The sequence below is a fragment of the Orbicella franksi genome, chromosome 6, assembly GCF_964199315.1.
Source record: "Orbicella franksi chromosome 6, jaOrbFran1.1, whole genome shotgun sequence".
Lineage (NCBI taxonomy): Eukaryota > Metazoa > Cnidaria > Anthozoa > Scleractinia > Merulinidae > Orbicella > Orbicella franksi.
In genome coordinates this window covers 8659156-8676680 of record NC_138150.1, presented here as the reverse complement: position 1 = coordinate 8676680, position 17525 = coordinate 8659156, and the positions used below count along the sequence as shown (strand labels likewise).

The 17525-nt window shown below is 40.4% G+C and overlaps 2 protein-coding genes across 3 annotated transcripts in view; one reads left to right on the top strand and one right to left on the bottom strand.

Annotated features, from left to right (window-relative positions):
• Window positions 1–775: 775 nt before the first annotated feature.
• LOC145491142 (uncharacterized) lies at window positions 776–2780 on the top strand. Its single transcript, XM_081470298.1, has one exon. It carries the CDS (start codon window positions 1280–1282, stop codon window positions 2075–2077), a length of 798 nt encoding a protein of 265 aa, XP_081326424.1. The 5' UTR covers window positions 776–1279; the 3' UTR covers window positions 2078–2780.
• Window positions 2781–12727: 9947 nt separating this feature from the next.
• LOC145491131 (uncharacterized) overlaps window positions 12728–17525 on the bottom strand; it is a 6543-nt gene continuing 1745 nt past the window's right edge. Inside the window, exon 2 of one of the 2 annotated variants that reach the window (XM_081470282.1) lies at window positions 12728–17444. In XM_081470282.1, coding sequence (XP_081326408.1) covers window positions 14688–15764 — 1077 coding nt within the window. In that variant the 5' untranslated portion in view covers window positions 15765–17444 and the 3' untranslated portion in view covers window positions 12728–14687. The remainder of the gene's footprint in view (window positions 17445–17525) is intronic. The other variant, XM_081470283.1, reaches the window with a different exon arrangement.

Below are 17525 nucleotides of genomic sequence, written 5' to 3'. Positions count from 1 at the left end.
CCCACGATACAATCATATGACTGGAAGAGGTCGAAAGCAAAAACGTGGTGAACGTGGCTCCATTGAAGAAGGATAGTCAGATTCCAAGAGAACCAACATGGCGGCTGTCGAAGGCGAAACCTTCGCAACAGAACCTCCAACCACCAGACGACGATCGAATGGTATCCCATGATGCAATTTTCTACGTACGTGACGCAACATCGAAGTTATCATGGATTTCAGCGTGAAATAACGTGGTTTTTTCCGCGGTCTATTTCTTATTTTTATTGCGGTAAAAGGTTAGAAAAGTGCATTCTTTAAATCTTTGACGCGATTATAATTATTTGTAAGTGTTTAAGAGCGCCGCCTTATTATAGTATTCTTGTCGTTGATCGTGTTCTGTGACTATTCGCATCACAAAGTGTTCGTTGACCCGTAACAAGGTCGTGAATATTCGCTTTTCTTTGCACAGTATGTTGATGTCTTCGATTTTTGGGCATCACGCCACAAAATATAGACATAATAATGATTTTTGGCGAAGAAGTACCGAGAAGTACCCACATTTTTATGACCTTTCAAGCGATCGAAGTGGACTGAAATTTCGTAACATACCAGTGCAATTACCAGTGTTGCGTGTGTGAATGTCTGCTTCAAGTCTCAGTTCGTTTGGCGCTTTATTCCCGAGCTTGGTCATCGTTTAGAGTCAAAATGATTATTTTCGAAGGCGTTTTGGTTACTATTCTTTCCGAAACTGCAAAATGCTCAGCAGTGATAACTAGCCTTCATCGGCGGAGTGTTTAACTTCGTAAATTTCAATAGTTCAATGGAGCCGTAATCAAGAGATGTCATGCAGCAAACGGCACAACACGGAACAAGCCTGCTAAGAAGCGGACAAGAAATGTCAAAAGAAAAATCAGAAAACCCCTGAACTTCTCTTCGGAGAATGTACCTGCTGTAACTTATTCTTATCAGCACAGGGCTTCTTACCCCAGCGAATAATTCGTCCGTAGGCGAATTCACAACAACCACAGGAACGAGAGCTCTTGTTCGTTCGTCGATGCTTTCTACATAGCTTATATGTATTTCTCGACAGACCAACGAAACACAAGTAAAACCCTTCAGTGTAACGGCAAAATTCTCCTTTGAAACGCATTGAATATAAACTAACTAGGTACTCTTAAAATCAGAAGCCACGGAATCCAGACAAGTGTGAAAGCACGCCATGGCTTCATCCAGAGAGCGTGGAATGAATGATGACGTCACGTACGCAGTGATAATATAAGCCTAAACCAGATGTATCATGGGATACTATTCGATCGTCGTCTGTCCAACCACCGAAAACCACAACAAAGAACCCAGTCTAACGAACTTAAGAGAGATGTTGGTAGATATGCAAATCACAGTCAATAATATTCTATTGGAAAACACGAAAATCAGCGAAGACGTAAAAGAACTAAAATCCACTGTGAACAAACAGCAAAGTGAGATTGTGGACCTCAAGAAACAACTCACTAAAGCCAGGACACAGTTTGCAGCTACGGAGAAAGAGCTCGACGATGCGAAGAAAAGAATAAATGAACAACAAGAGGAAATAGCAGAGCTTTACGACCTCCAATACCGTTTAGAACAATATACCAGGAAAAACTCTCTTGAATTCCATGGAATTCCAGAAAGCGCGTACAACTCCACAGAAGAGGCCATCCTAAAAGTAGCAGAAGCGCTAGAGGTTCCTGTCAACCCCGATGAGATTGAAATTTCCCATAAATTAAATACTCGGGGCAACAAAGCAATAATTGCAAAATTTATTAGTCACAAAGCCAAGACGAATCTCTACAGAGCTAGAACAAAACTTAAACACGTCAAACTGGCCGACCTCTTCCCCGACTCCTCTTACGCAACGAAAGTACAGTCGACAAGGATCTTCATCAGCGAAAACTTAACTTCCTATCGTCGCCGCATCATGTCGAGAGCTAACGAGAAAAGTAGAGATGGCGAACTATTTAGCGCATGGTCGATGGACGGAACAATTTACGTGAAGACTTCGCCGAACGGGAAACCCATCAAAATCATCGAATTAGAGGACCTCGAGAATCTGTAGCCTGCTTTTAGAATTATTTTGGGAGAGGGGACGGACTCTGTTTGGAACTGTGACTTATCTCTTTACCCTACTTGCAAAAAGGTTTAGTTGTTCTCTTTTGTGTTGTTGTGTGTATTTGTCTGTGTGCGTTGTCTGGATTGTTTATACTTTAGGGAGTTTTTGTATTTTTTTTTCTCGTAATTTAATTCCTTTTTTTCTTTTCTATCGTGTAATATGAATACGGGTAGTTTGTCCAAATTTCACGTCTTATCATTGAACGTTCGGGGAATCAGAGATCAAATCAAGAGGAGGAGTATATTTTCATACCTAAAAGATCAAAAAGCAAACATTTATTTTTTACAAGAAACATATTCAGCACGAGCTGATGAAAATATTTGGAGAAAAGAATGGGGTGGCGAGCTATTTTTCTCACATGGCACCACGCATAGTAAAGGTGTGTGTATTTTAATTAATTCCTTTGTACAACCAAAAGCTGATTATTCTTATGCCGATGACTCGGGCAGAATAGTGCTTATTACAGTCACTCTTAATGGACAAAAACTATCACTGTGCAATATTTACGCACCTAATGACAAGGCCAATCAACTCCAATTCATGCAAGAGCTCAACAATTGCATAATCGATAAATCAGAGCTCACCTCGCTAATTGTCGGGGGAGACTGGAATTGTACTTTATCAAAAAAAAAATAAGATCGGAGGTGCACCGTGGAAACCGTCCAGTTACCGTAATCTCATTCTGACAACGATGGGAATGTTTGACTTAGTGGATATTCAAAGAATGCGACATCCAAAGTTACGCAAATTCACGTACGAATCAAAATCTCTTAAAGTTAAATCTAGGATTGACTTTTTCTTAATTGCAAAAAATATCTCTGGGGATGTAAAGAATTCGGAAATTTACCATGCTATCGCACCTGACCATAACGCAATTTATATTTCGCTATCTTGGCCCAACAAACCTCCTCGGGGACCAGGACTCTGGAAATTTAACAACACCCAATTGAATGACATGCAGTATGTGAGTAAGGTTCGTGATACATACGCTCACGCGTGCAGTTATTATAGCCATTGACGGATAAGAGGCTCTTTTGGGAGTTAATGAAAATGGAAATCAGATCTGCGACTATTTCCTTTTCCAAAAATAAAGCAAAATGTATCAGCAACCGAGAACAGGAATTAAGACGTAGAATAGACCAACTTGATGTTATTATCTGTGATAATTTTTCTTCTCCTTACATCGATGGAGTACTACGGGAGTATGACGGACTGAAAACGGAACTTAAGTCAATTTACGAAGAAAAAGGAAAACAGGCAATGTTTAGAGCAACATGTCGCTGGATGGAAAATGGTGAACGCCCAACAAAGTATTTTTTCAATCTTGAAAAAAGTAATTACAACAAAAAAACTATCAGTGAACTTCGATTACAAAATGACTCTATTACGCGCAACGAGACACTGATTCTAGAGCAAATTGAAGATTATTATAGAAACCTATATACCTCGGATTTAACCTTTTCTGAAACTGCTTATGACACATTCACTGAAAATGTTAAATCGCCTAAGCTTTCAGAGGACGGGCAAGGAACCTTGGAGGGTCCACTTACCTACGAAGAATGCAAAAAGATACTAGAAACCTTTCAGAATGATAAAGCACCGGGGGAAGATGGATTTACCGTTGAATTTTATACCTGTTTTTTCGATCTTTTAGGAAACGATTTAATAGCAAGTTTTAACGAAGCGCACGAGAAAGGTGAACTCTCTATTTCACAACGAAGGGAAACAATTACTTTAGTTCCGAAAGAAGACGGGTCACTCCTAGATCTTTCAAACTGGAGACCGATTACTTTGCTTAATGCTGATCTTAAAATAGCGGCAAAAGCAATAGCCAAACGCATTGAACCGACACTACCAAACCTGATCCACTCTGACCAAACAGGCTTCGTAAAAGGGAGATACATTGGGGAAAATATCCGACTTATAAGTGACATAATGGAATATACGAGTCTACAAAACTTACCTGGCATTCTAACCTCCCTAGACTTCCGTAAAGCTTTTGATTCGATTGAATGGCCCTTTATAATGAAAACTCTAGACCATTTTAATTTTGGTAGTGACATCAAGTGCTGGATTAAGATATTCTACACGAACACAGAAAGTGCGGTACAAAACAATGGTTTTATAACCAGTTGGTTTAAACCATCAAAAGGAGTTCGACAAGGTTGCCCACTCTCCCCTTATTTGTTTATTCTTTCTGGAGAGGTACTCTCAAATAAGATACGTCAGGATTCCAACGTGAGAGGAATCAAAGTCTTCGGTAAGGAAATCAAGCTGTCCCAATTCACTGATGATACAACTCTATTCTATGCGGACATAGAATCTTTAGAAATGGCCTTGAAAATTGTTGGGGATTTCGAACGAATTGCTGGTCTGTCCCTAAATGTAAAGAAAACGAAGGCGCTTTGGTTGGGGAAATGGAAAAGGAATAGAAGTAAGCCTCTGGATTTAAAATGGTTCCACAGCCCCGTTAAGATATTGGGGATATATTTTTCGTATAATATTAAGGAGAATAACGAGCTCAACTTCGACAAAAAGATCCAAAAGTTGCAAACTAAGCTGGATATGTGGAGTTCACGAGACTTGACGATATTTGGAAGAGCCATGTTAATTAAAACCTTGGGTATATCGCAACTTATTTATTCGGCCTCTAATCTGGATGTTCCCAAAGGAATTGTGGAAATTGTAAGAACAAAATCTTTTAAGTTCCTCTGGAAAAACAAAAAAGATAAAATAAAAAGATCAGGCCTTTACCAAGATCCAGACAACGGTGGAATACACATGACCGACTTTGATATTATGTTAAAAGCCCTAAAACTCGCCTGGATCCCGAGACTGTTGCGGACTTCGGACAACAGTAATTGGTGTATTATTCCAGAGCACTATTTCAGAAGAAAGGGAGGGTTAAACTTTCTACTAAGGTGCAACTACGACACAAATTATTCGAAAGATCTCCCGCCCTTCTATAAGAAGATACTAGACTTCTTCAACGAATTAAAAACTATTTACTCGCATGATCAAAAGCAGGAGTTAGTATTGTTTAATAACAAAGATATATTGGTGGACGGGAAACCCATTTTCCTTAGTGAATGGTTTAAAAAGGGTATTCTATCAATTAATGACCTATTGGATGAAAGTGGCAATTTTTTAACATTCCGCGAGTTTTGTGATAAATATTCCTGTGAATCCAATTTTTTACAGTATCATCAAGTTGTTAGTGCTATTCCGGAACGCTTAAGGTCTCTAGCCAAGTGCTCCGACATCATCAACAAATCATTTTTTACCGGACATAATAATATCTTTTCCCTCAACGAATCAATACAAATTAATCTGCACAAGGCTAAGTCAAAGGACTTTTATAATTTGCTTAACGTCAAGATTCACACCGAAGATCAAACGGACCCTAAACGTTGGAGCGAAAAACTCTCTTTAAAAAGGGACGTGTGGACTAAGATCTTTAAATAACTAAAAAATATTTGTAAGGAAACTAAACTCAAAGAGTTCCAATTTAAATTAATCCATAGAACGATAGTAACTAAGAAAGAATTATTCAGATTTGGTATTAAGGCGGACGATGAATGTCTATACTGCGGAGATAAAGATTCAACTGAGCAGTCCTTTATCGAATGTATGTTTACCAAATTGTTTACCCAAAAAGTCTTGAACTGGTTCAATCAAGTGAATGCGTGCTCGAGAATTGCAAACAAACACAATCATTGTGTTTGTTTGCAATTCTCGATTTTATTTTATTTTTTTTTATTATGATAATAAAAAAAAAATAAAAATAAAATCCCTCTTGCATGTTTTTGTTGGTTTTATTCATAGCTATTGGGATCTCACAAGCATTTAGAGAGGCAATATCCAATGCTATGCTATATTTTAGACCTTACTAAACCAGTTTAAAATCACCGTCCTGGAGAAAAGTCGATTGTACCGAGATTCCGTAATATTGAATCCCTGTTCCTATCAACAACACAGTATACTCCATTTTTTGTAGAACCGTAACAAGATTATGAAACATAGTTTTTAAGCTAACCTACTTTTTTTTAGAAAAGGAACGATTGCCATCGTTACCTTTGAAACGAAACAAATAACTTTTCTATCGCAATCAGAACGCCAAAATCTTGTAGTTTCAGATTAGATTCTGCTATTCTTCTACAAAAGGATAGGTTTTCAGCCCCCTTTTAATCTATAAAGAAAATATTACTGACCGAACCTGTTGCATACCTAACTAGGTCGGATTCTCAGACATTAAATGACAAAGAACCTTCTAAGCTATCCTGAAAAGTTTGGGGTAGGTTCTTATGTTTTTACTGTGCACTAAATACAAGTCAAACAAAGCTTATTTACTTTAGGTGTACATGTGGAAATTGCCAAATACTGAACAGAAATGAGGAATGTACGTGCTGTTCAGAGCTTCCTCAAATGTGCGACAAAAACAGGGAGGCAGTAGAGATGGGGGAGGTTGCTGAAGCCCCAGTTTGTATAACTCAGCATCCAGGTTTCCAAGCTGTTTGTATCAACAAATGGGTGCTGCAGACAGCCTGGTACCAATATAAGCAGCAGTATTCTCAGTCCTATGAAGGTCCCCAACATAAACTTAACAGGCACATAGCCTATCGTCAACTTGTCAGATGGTGCTGGGGTATTCTTGGCAAAGAAATAAGAGTCCTTTTGCCATCATGTGCAGTGTGTTGCATTAGAGCACACTTTCCTCCACCAGGACTTGAAGATGACTTCCAGTTCGAGGGTTTCCATTTTCCAGATGAATAAGATTAAGCAGGTTCATGTGGTGACAAAAAATGTATGTTTTAAATTTGATTTTTTTTGGTATAAACCAATAATATTAACCATTAGGACATCTACAGTCATCCAAAGTCATTTTTTTTTTGTTTTTTTGCATAACTTACTTTACTAAACAATACGAATACTTATTTCATTTACGATATCACCTCTTACACTACTTACAAAATAATATGATTACTGATGCTACTTACATTCATATTAAAGCAATGAGCAACAAAATAAAAAGGCAATAAAATAAGATGGGCATAATTAATTATATTGGAGTGAGCACCCATTTCTTTTCAAAGAAGTTTTTCTTGTTGATATTTTTTTCAGTTTCATATTTAATCTTAAGTTTTGATTGCAGTCCTTGAATTTTAGGAAGTGTTTGGCTTCTTCTGCAGTCCCACAAAAATGATTGTCCAGTTAATATGAAATAGTTTAATAAATTTGATGAAGGGCATTGTTTGGATAAAACTCCAAATAAAACGTTTTGTGCAGAAAGAAGGATTGGCTGATCCGATAGATGGTACCAGTACGATTCGAAATCAGTCCAGAACGATTTGGACTGTGGGCATTCACAGAAAAGGTGATATAAATTCTCAGGTTCATCATTACAAAAAGTACATGCATCATTAATTCTAAATCCAATCTTGCATAGTCTGCTGTTAGTGTAGAGAATAGAATTAATTACTTTGTATTGGAAGGGCTTGACATAATATATAGATTTAGCCAAGCCTAAACGCGGAGCTCCTAAGTTATTTAATTGGATGTTGTTAATAATTAAAATTATCATACGTTGTAGTCACCATCTGTCATCTCATTGGCTAAAAAAAAAAAAAGACTACTGTTAATTCTGGGTAGCAGCTGAACCTAGAGATTATTCACTAATCTGCTAACAGATTAGTGAATAATCTGTAGGTTGTGCGCCATGCATGATTTTCAAGCATAACGAGCCAGACGTTCTTAGCAACCAAAAAACAGACCTGGGATCCCGTGGAGATGTAGAACTTTTAGTCCTACATCTCCACGGGATATCCATTGGCTTACAACATTCCAGTGTAGTCATATCCCTGTCGGTGATCGTTTATGTTCCACAAAACGCGTCAAGTTTTGCACGAATGTGTCATAATCCTAAAGTGTGAAATTATATTTACTGTAAGACAATTACATCGTGTCAGAAAGATACAAAACATTTTACTAGTCGGCGATTCGGGAAATCGCGCGACTGACGTGAAGAATTTGGATTAAAAGAAAAAATAACGTTGAAACAATGAGTTTTCTAGGTTGGGGCGCAAACGCCAGTTTAAAACTTAGACTTTTTGATACATTTCTTACCCTTGTAAAGCTACGGAGCACGTATAGATGAAACGTTTTCGCTAATCTCAGTTATCACTGTTATTCAGTAAGCGAAGTGACTATGCCCAGCAGCCCAGAAATGTCCGAGAGTCAGAAATGTTCTCAGATTTTCCGCGGAAAGCCTAATTGCTGGTTTTCACATGACGTCACTAAAATTCGAACCACACAACTATTGATCTTCCTGAGATTTTACCTTATTGATGTATAAGAGCAGCTGAAAAATAATATTCATACAAATTTTCGCTCCGAATGGGTTCTTGGTTTTGTGATACACTACGCTTTTGCGTGACGCGGCATTTACATGGCGGCCTAGAGAGCTGTCATGATGGTTAAAAAAAATGACTTATTTCGGGGAACTTGGCTGTCTGAACAGTTCATGTCTTAGAAAAAGTATTATTTTAATGTTTAGAGTTTCTCGAGGGATAAATTCACGCTTTTGTAGCAAAACTCAGTGACAGATATTTCTGTTGGTTTCCGGCCGCCATGTTGGTGCCCATACGGATGGGCACCAGCATGGCGTCTCCATACAAATCTCTATAAATTTGGGTTAAAAATTTCTCCGCATATCTCGCATAAGAAAAATTGCTGTGACCAGAATTTTGGCGAGATTCTTTGCATATTTACCTTCTTTCATTTCCCAGATTCTGGAGTTTATCTATTGACTGGTTTTGATTTTGATTTTGATCTATTTTGAATTGCGTGACACTGAAAACCAACAATTGAAACCTGTTTAGGGTATTCTCTGTATACATGTTTGTTGCTTAGCGATTCCAAAAATAATCTGAATTTTCTAGTATTCGAATTCGAAGATCATGTGCACCGACACTTTGAAAATCAGTTAATGTTATGGGCAGTCAGGAAATTATCTCAAAAATTATGTCAAAGCTCTCAAGAGCGATAGAAATCTCGAGTACATATTGTAATTCTTTACGAGAACTGCCGAGCGATTCTGGAAACAGCACGACGGAAAAATCACTATCACGATTTTGTTACATATCCCAAAGCACTCAGCAACTGTTTTGCATGGACTTCAACCTGGATGAATCAGAAAGGATATGTAACATGTTCCTATAATGTCACGCACAACGGAAAAAATAACTATGACGATTTTGTTACATATCCCGAAGCACTCAGCAACTGTATTGCATGGACTTCAGCCTGGATGAACCAGAAAGGATATGTAACATGTTCCTATAATGTCACACACGACGGAAAAATAACTATGGCGATTTTGTTACATATCCCAAAGCACTCAGCAACTGTATTGCATGGACTTCAGCCTGGATGAACCAGAAAGGATATGTAACATGTTAATATAATGTCACGCACAACGGAAAAATTAACTTTGGCGATTTTGTTGCATATCCCGAAGCACTCACCAACGGAATTGCATGGACTTCAGCCTGGATGAACCAGAAAGGATATGTAACATGTTCCTATAATTTCACGCACAACGGAAAAATAACTATGGCGATTTTATTACATATCCCGAAGCACTCAGCAACTGTATTGCATGGACTTCAACCTGGATGAATCAGAAAGGATATGTAACATGTTCCTACAAATGTCACGCACGACGGAAAAATCACTATCACGATTTTGTTACATATCCCGAAGCGCTCAGCAATGGTATTGCACGGACTTCAGCCTGGGTGAACCAGAAAAGGATATGTAACATTTTCCTATAATGTCACGCACGACGGAAAAATAACTATGACGATTTTGTTACATATCCCGAAGCGCTCAGCAACTGTATTGCATGGACTTCAGCCTGGATGAACCAGAAAAGATATGTAACATGTTCCTATAATGTCACGCACGACGGAAAAAATAACTATGACGATTTTGTTAGATATCCCGAAGCACTCAGCAACGGTATTTCATGGACTTCAGCCTGGATGAACCAGAAAGGCTATGTAACATGTTCCTATAATTTCACGCACAACGGAAAAATAACTATGGCGATTTTGTTACATATCCCGAAGCGCTCAGCAACTGTATTGTTACTTTCGTAACTCGTTTTCTTCTTTGTTTTGTTTAAATAACTATTACTTATTAACGATTATTTACATTTTTTAAGTTTTTGCTATTCATGCTGTGATTGCTGTGATCAATGCAAGTTTCGCAATATAACCTTTGGAATCATGTAATTAGAGACACCACATGTTTATCAGTTTAGTTACGCCATCTACGCTTTCGCTGTTATTTTACGCCATCGCTATCATCGCTATCGTGTTAAGCTATCGTTTCTACCATTGCTACCCTCGCAGGAGCAAGATCAAAGTAAGTCTTTGCTACATATATTTTAGTTGTAATCGTGTCGTTATAGTTTAAGATTTATGTTCCATCGGTATCCTTGATTTATGTTTTGTATCTTAACTAGTATTAGCTTACATAAGCCTTTTGTATCGTTTTGCTTTTAGTTCGAACCACACAATCAAAACCGTTACTACGACTTCACATCACAAGTTCATCTCTATTTTGTTATCCTGATTTCTATATTGTTGATTCATCGCTCCTTCTAATAAACGCTAACTATTGATTTTACCGTGACCTGGTTTCTTTGAATTGCAATGTGCGTTCGAGTGGTTCAAGCGCCTGTTAAGGCATAATCTACACGTGGCTTCGCTCCTGGAAAGTCACATGTATTGCATGGACTTCAGCCTGGGTGAACCAGAAAAGGATATGTAACATGTTCCTATAATGTCACGTACGACGGAAAAATAACTATGACGACTTTGTTACATATCCCGAAGAGCTCAGCAACTGTATTGCATGGACTTTTGCCTGGGTGAACCAGAAAAGGATATGTAACATGTTCCTATAATGTCACGTACGACGGAAAAATAACTATGACGATTTTGTTACAAATCCCGAAGCACTCAGCAACTGTATTGCATGGACTTTAGCTTGGATGAACCAGAAAAAGGGTATGTCACATGTTCGTATGATATGAACGAGGGAGGGGAAAATGACGATTTTGTTGTTATTTTTGTTTCGTATAGTGTCACGCATTACTGAAAAATTATGCGGTTTTTGTAAAATATCCTGTAGCACTCGGTAACGTAGGAATAGTGCGAGGACGTTTGCGTGGGAAAACCAGAGCGGATTTATAATATGTGGCTACATGGTGATTTTACTATATATCTGGATTCGTCTTTCAGAAAACTGGTGTACCATGGACTTCAGTTTAGGGTCTAACCCACGAATGAAAATAGTGATTTAACATTTTAGTAGCTATCTAGTCCCCATTCAATCTAAAAGCATGACAATGGGTGTAAGTTATGATACAAATAAAATATTAATCGGAAGACTTAACTTGGTGCGTTTGACTTGTTGAGTTTTGAAGCTGTTGTCTTGATTCGATGCTCTGGGAGGTTGGTCACGGGCAGCGCAACCTGAAAACACTTTCTGGTTCTCTCCGTCGTTTTTGGGTGAATGAATTCATGTATAAATCAATCGTGGCTGGCGGTTTCGTTTGGTTTTCAACAACTGTTTTATGGTTTAAGCGAAAACCAATCCAAATGTATAGTCAGGGCAGCTCCTTTGTTTCCCTTCCCGTGAAAAGAAAACCCACGCGCCTTCTTTAACTCCTCAGGGCAAATTCGATTGGAAACTGGCTCAATTTCGCACAAATGCGTCAGAGAGACGCCATATCTTCTAACTCAGAGGCACATCTCGTTTTGTGTCCGTTTTCAACGACCGATGACGGGTTCATTCGAAGTCGAAGTCTTTTTTTTTTATATATATGACCGCGCAATATTCCCGCGTTATGAAAATTTATTATAAAATATCAATTATGTGGCCATATATCTGAAAATAACCAGGTTACTTTTGTACTCAATTACTCTCACTGAAAGCAATTATCGCTAACCACAATAGAACCGCAAAAGTCTTGCGATGACAGCAACCTAACAGATAAATGACATCAGCCCATAGCAACCGGACCTGGCGAAGTTTTGAGCTTCCGGTTAGCTCTGGCTCGTGATGATTATTTCCAAAACGAGAGCGAGTGTTTCATCGGGGTATCCAGGCACCGAGAAAAAAATGAAAGCACGAGGCCGTAGGCCGAGTGCTTTTATTGTTTCGAGGTGTTTGGATACCCCTATGAAACACGAAGCACAAGTTTTGGAAATAACTTCTCATGATCACTCTTAAAGAAATAACAAACAAAGACCAATTAGAATTGCTTGCTGTCTAATATACCTTCCTCGATAATTTCAAAATCAACGATGGTTTTTTACCGGCGTTATTAATTTGCATTTATGGTGCAATTTAATTTATTCTGAGATGTGAAATTTAAAGTTGCTGGAGTTGCCAACATTAACAAGTTGTCGTTTTGTCAGGGTGTATATCGATCGCAACAAAGTCGTGCGAGAGAGGAATGGAAACAGTAATAAATTCCCACTGGGAACCCTCACTCCCAAACGCCCCAGGCGAGGATAAGATATGGGAAGAAGCGAGCCCGGAAACGAAAAGGAGCGGGAGCTACTTAGGATGTCAACAATGGTCATCGCTGCGGGGAGGAAGGAGGGACGCCAAGCTATCGACTGGCGAACGTTTAACGAAAAGAGGATTAAACAGGCCAAAACAGGCCTATTTATACAAAACCTGTGTGAAACAGAACACCCAGGAGACTACGAGCGCGCGGGGATTTTTATCCTTGAATCCCGGAGAGATTTGGGCCGTTTGTATGAGATGGCCCCATTGAGAATAGTAAAAGATTCCTACTGGGAGCCCTCCCTCCCAAACGCCCCAGGCAAGGATAAGATATGGGAAGAAGCGAGCCCTACGGCTGCTACTCCCGAAAGCTAGGCAGGGCGGTAGGGTCCCAATCGAAATACACAGATGACCGTAACTCTCCCCATAACTTAAAAAGCTTTATTGCAAACATTACAACCTTCAAGATATGAAGCCATAAAACAGTGAAAGACAAAACCAATACAAACTATGGAAAAACCGGACTGAAATTCTTCAGTTCATTTACATCCCGTTAAAAGGAAATAGCATCCTGAGTAGCGGAGGAAGAAGCCTAGGATGAAGCGGTAGATGACAAAACTTCAGCTGGGTAACCGGGTTTTACAATCTGCTCCAAGTCATTATAATGATCTACCATGCTAGCAGAGCACCAACCTATGTGCGTAGCAATATCAGACTTAGAAACTCCCAGCAATTCCAAAGTAATAGACCATCCGGCGCGAAGGCTGTGGGGAGTTTCGCCGCCGTCTAAGCCAGCATCCTTAAGATACTATTTAAAACGATTATAAACTGAAGAACCAATGAAAGGTTTATCAGAAATGTGGCCAGCTTTGCTGGTTGCGCGGAATAAATATCCTTGAGAAATATCTACACTAATCAAACGACAGATATTTAGATACAACACAAAATTACGCACTGGACAAATATCAGAATTACTAGAACTCCTTACAGAAAAAGAGTGTGTAGAATTTCCCCTTCACGTCTTACCAAAAGTATGGTTAAAGAGTAACCCGGAGGAGCTGGGAAAAAGAAGCACTTCTTTAGACTTGGTTTTTCCTAGGTCCGATGAACGGTTTCCAGAGAAAAAATCAATGCAAAAGAAACTAAGATCCCTACTGAGGATATACAAAAGCGAAGGCGAAGTGTAGGGCTTTCTAAGTTTAGACAGGATTGAACGCGCTATAGCCAAAAATTTATTTGTAAAAAGGAGAACGGCCTTACGAGGCTGTACTCGAGCCTGGGCTTGCTCTTCTCGTACACACTTCAAATAAGCTTTAATAGAGGGATGGGAGACGGGATTTCCAATACCTAATCGGTCGTCCCATTTCCCTCCCAAACTCTCCTCAACAAAAATGGACCTGAGTTTCCCAATTAAGCTGTCCACAGTTCCAGTAGCCAACCTGGTTGGACATGAACAGGAGACGCGCTGGCGCTGGCCCAGGCCTGGACAATCCAAAAGGTGAACAACGGTCTTTCCTGAGTTATCCTTCCACACCAGAAACTTCTTAATGTCTGATGGAGAAGCGGAAGGAAGAGCTTTTGGAACCGGGAGAGAAGAAAGAAAATTTACAAGTTCCTTGTAAAGAGAGAACTTCTGACGTTCATAACTCTTGTTCGACTTAATTTGCTTCAGCCAGATGTTTCAAACGATCATTGATTGCTTGAAAGTTGATCTTTAACCGCTTAGAAGGATGTTGGGAAACTGAACAAAACTGGCGGAAACCGCACTTCTGACAAAAGTTGAAATCGGCATCATTAAGGTAGCCACAATCAAGGCAAGGAGCTGCCGGCTTCCAGATTCTAGGTCGCTGAATCTAAAGGAAGGACAGACGGAAGAGAGTTGGTAATCCTGAAAGCATACAAATCCCAAGGTAAAGGACGTGTGGAAAAAACGTGGTGCAGAAATGGAAATAACACAATATCGGGATCAGCTTTATGGCCCAGGACAACAAAATGAGATGCCCTTGCTTGAATAAGAGGCCACCAATATGGAAGAGGAGACAGTTTTGGAACCACAATAGTGAACGAGAACAAGGCCTTGTCGAGGAAACGGAGGAGAGGACCAACTAAGATGAATGGCGGAAAAACATATGCGTTTTCTTGGCTGGCCACATCTTGAGCAAATACACTGACCCCGCGAGAGGCCGGTGTTGGAAAAGGCGGGGGCAAGCATGCAATCCTTATCAGACAAAACGCGAGAGAGAGGATCAGCCTGGTTGAGAGGAGAGGGCAAGAACTGCAAACAAAGGGAAATATTCTGGGCGAGAAGAGTCTGAAACAATTCCTTGAGGGCATCATTCAGCTGTTTACTCTTGCGCCCCTGTCTTTCCCAGGCTTGGACGAGCGCTAGGCAGTCCACGTGATCGTTCACACGACAATTTGAAAGAACCGACTTTCCAGCTTTTAAAGTGTTGACGAGTGCGAGGGCTTCCTTAACTGCAATAGGTTTGTCTCTGATGTCTTCTCTCCAAATATCTCGAGTCTCTAAAGGCGGTCCGGAGGGATTGTAAGCTATGCCACCCCACGAGTATTGGGATGCGTCGCTGGTTACATTCACTACTAAATGACGCTCATCCATCCAGGGGAGATGCTCGGACCAAGAATCTAAAAACCGCCAATGAGTTATCTCGGAACGAAGGTCACCAACAACTTTGATGAACCGAGAGGAACGATTTGCCAGAGAAATAGCGCGGTAAACTTCTCTCGCGTATAACTGAGCAGCTGGGACAGCTAAGGAAAAAGAGGTAATCTTGCCTGCGAATCGCTGAAGCGTCTTGATAGACACTACTCGGGACTGGAGAATGGAGTCACGAAGGGTGGCAAACTCGATTCTCTTATCTTGTAGAATAAGGAAAGCTTGAAGGATGGAATCAGACAGAAAACCCAAAAACCTGATTCTAGTCTGGGGAACAGGAACGGATTTGGAGAGGCCAATGACGTATCCAAGACGAACCAAAACTGAACACACAATAAAAGCAGCAGCCTCGGCAAGCTGAAAATTGGCCGACATGGCGGTCGTCAATATATTGACTGCAGGGGACACCGAGAGAGCGGATATGACATGTTGCCGCCAAACCGACCGTATGATAGACGTAGGCGCTGGCCTTCCAACCAGAGGGTAAGGTCTTATAACAAAAATGCCAGCCTTTCCACTCTAAACCCACAAAAGTAAAATTGTCAGGCGACAACTTGACGTGGTCATAGCCACTTTTATCGTCGAAAGTAATTTGGAAATGAGACTTAAACACATAGCGAGGTAAGCCAAAAATGTAATCCAGCGAAAGCGGAAGATCTTTAATCCATAAGTTCAAAAAAAAGTTCATCGTGGCACATTCTAAGCTTAGTAGGCTCCATCGTAATGGGCAAAACCAAATGGGGTGGCTGAACAGAGCCAACTTTTCCCCAAACCAGGAGTGAGCCGTTTTTAACTCGATCAAGGATAGTGGAACTAATAAACTCTACGAAATCAAGACACGATTTGCTATTAGGAAAAAACGCCGCAGGGGGAGTAGCAAAGTTGTAAAATTTCCTCTGGAAGTCGCCTTTGAAGGGGACGAAAAATCGGAAATGTTGACCCCGCAGACGATGTAGGATAAAATCTCATCTTTCTTTGGGTGTTCTGACAGAATGAACTTTCAGTAAGACTGGTGCCAACTCAGTTCCCCAGCCACAAAACTACTGGGATCTCGGAAAATAACACCTTGAGGAGTGGCAAGAGCGATTCCCTTAGAGACCATGTAGGGCGAGGAGTTCGGGCCTGCAACGCGAGGCTTTCCCCCTTTCCAATTGCACCACTGAACAAAATTTGAAGAGACCTCGTCCGGGCGAAAATCATAACGAGGTTTCTTGCACGGGGTTGCCTAAACTAAAAGGACAACGAAAAAAGCGCCAATGAAACATGATGTAGAAAAGGGGAAAAGCCAACCGTGAAGCAGCCCCGAAATACTCCGTCCAGGGACAGAGCAATTAAGGGTATAAGAAGACCCCTTCGAAGGCATACCAGCGGTTAGCTTAAAAAGAAAAAGACAAGCGAAACAAACACAAAATAATTGACAAAGCAGACTTTAATGTGGCATGGACTTCATTACAGAAGAACACAGAAATAACTAACAAGGCAAACGATAAAAGGCACTGGAACCAATATATAGCAAAGAAACGTCACTTTTTAACAGCCTTAGAGACTAAAGGGCAATTCCTAGCAAAATGACCAACTCTTCTGCAGTTAAAACAACGTCGAGGAAGGGTCCCCGGTCGGTAGAACTGTGGCCTGAAACGTCCACCGCGACCAAATCAACCCCCGGATAGGGGCCTGGACGCGGGACAACGGAATTGTCTCCCCAAAAATCAAAGGCCTGTCCTGGAGCTGAACTTCTAGGAGATGGGTGGCCTTTAAATATCTTTCGGATCTGGGAAGCCACATCTCTTTCCTCCTTATCCCCAAGGAGCTGAAGTACCACTTCAGCAAGCGAGTTGGAGTTTGCAAGGGGGCGACACTGTTTAAAAATAGCATCAAACTTCTTACGTTGAGGGTGGTTCGCCTCCCTAGCGTGGTCGGATAGCTGTTCCAAGGCCGCAAGGAGGGCGAAAGGATCGAGAAGCGCGGCAGGACGAGAGGCGAGGACTGCTTCACTTTGGAAACATTAAGGGCCGATTGCAAAGACTCTATTGTTTGGCGAAGGTCCTCATAACCCTACGAAGGGATAAAGAAAAAATGAGAAATAGTGAAAACTCCACATGCAGGTAAAAAATCTTGTCACACGGACGCGAAGAC

Bases quoted from the DNA above. Each gene is read 5' to 3' on its own strand.
- LOC145491142 (XM_081470298.1), top strand. From the start codon at position 1,280: ATGGGATACTATTCGATCGTCGTCTGTCCAACCACCGAAAACCACAAC.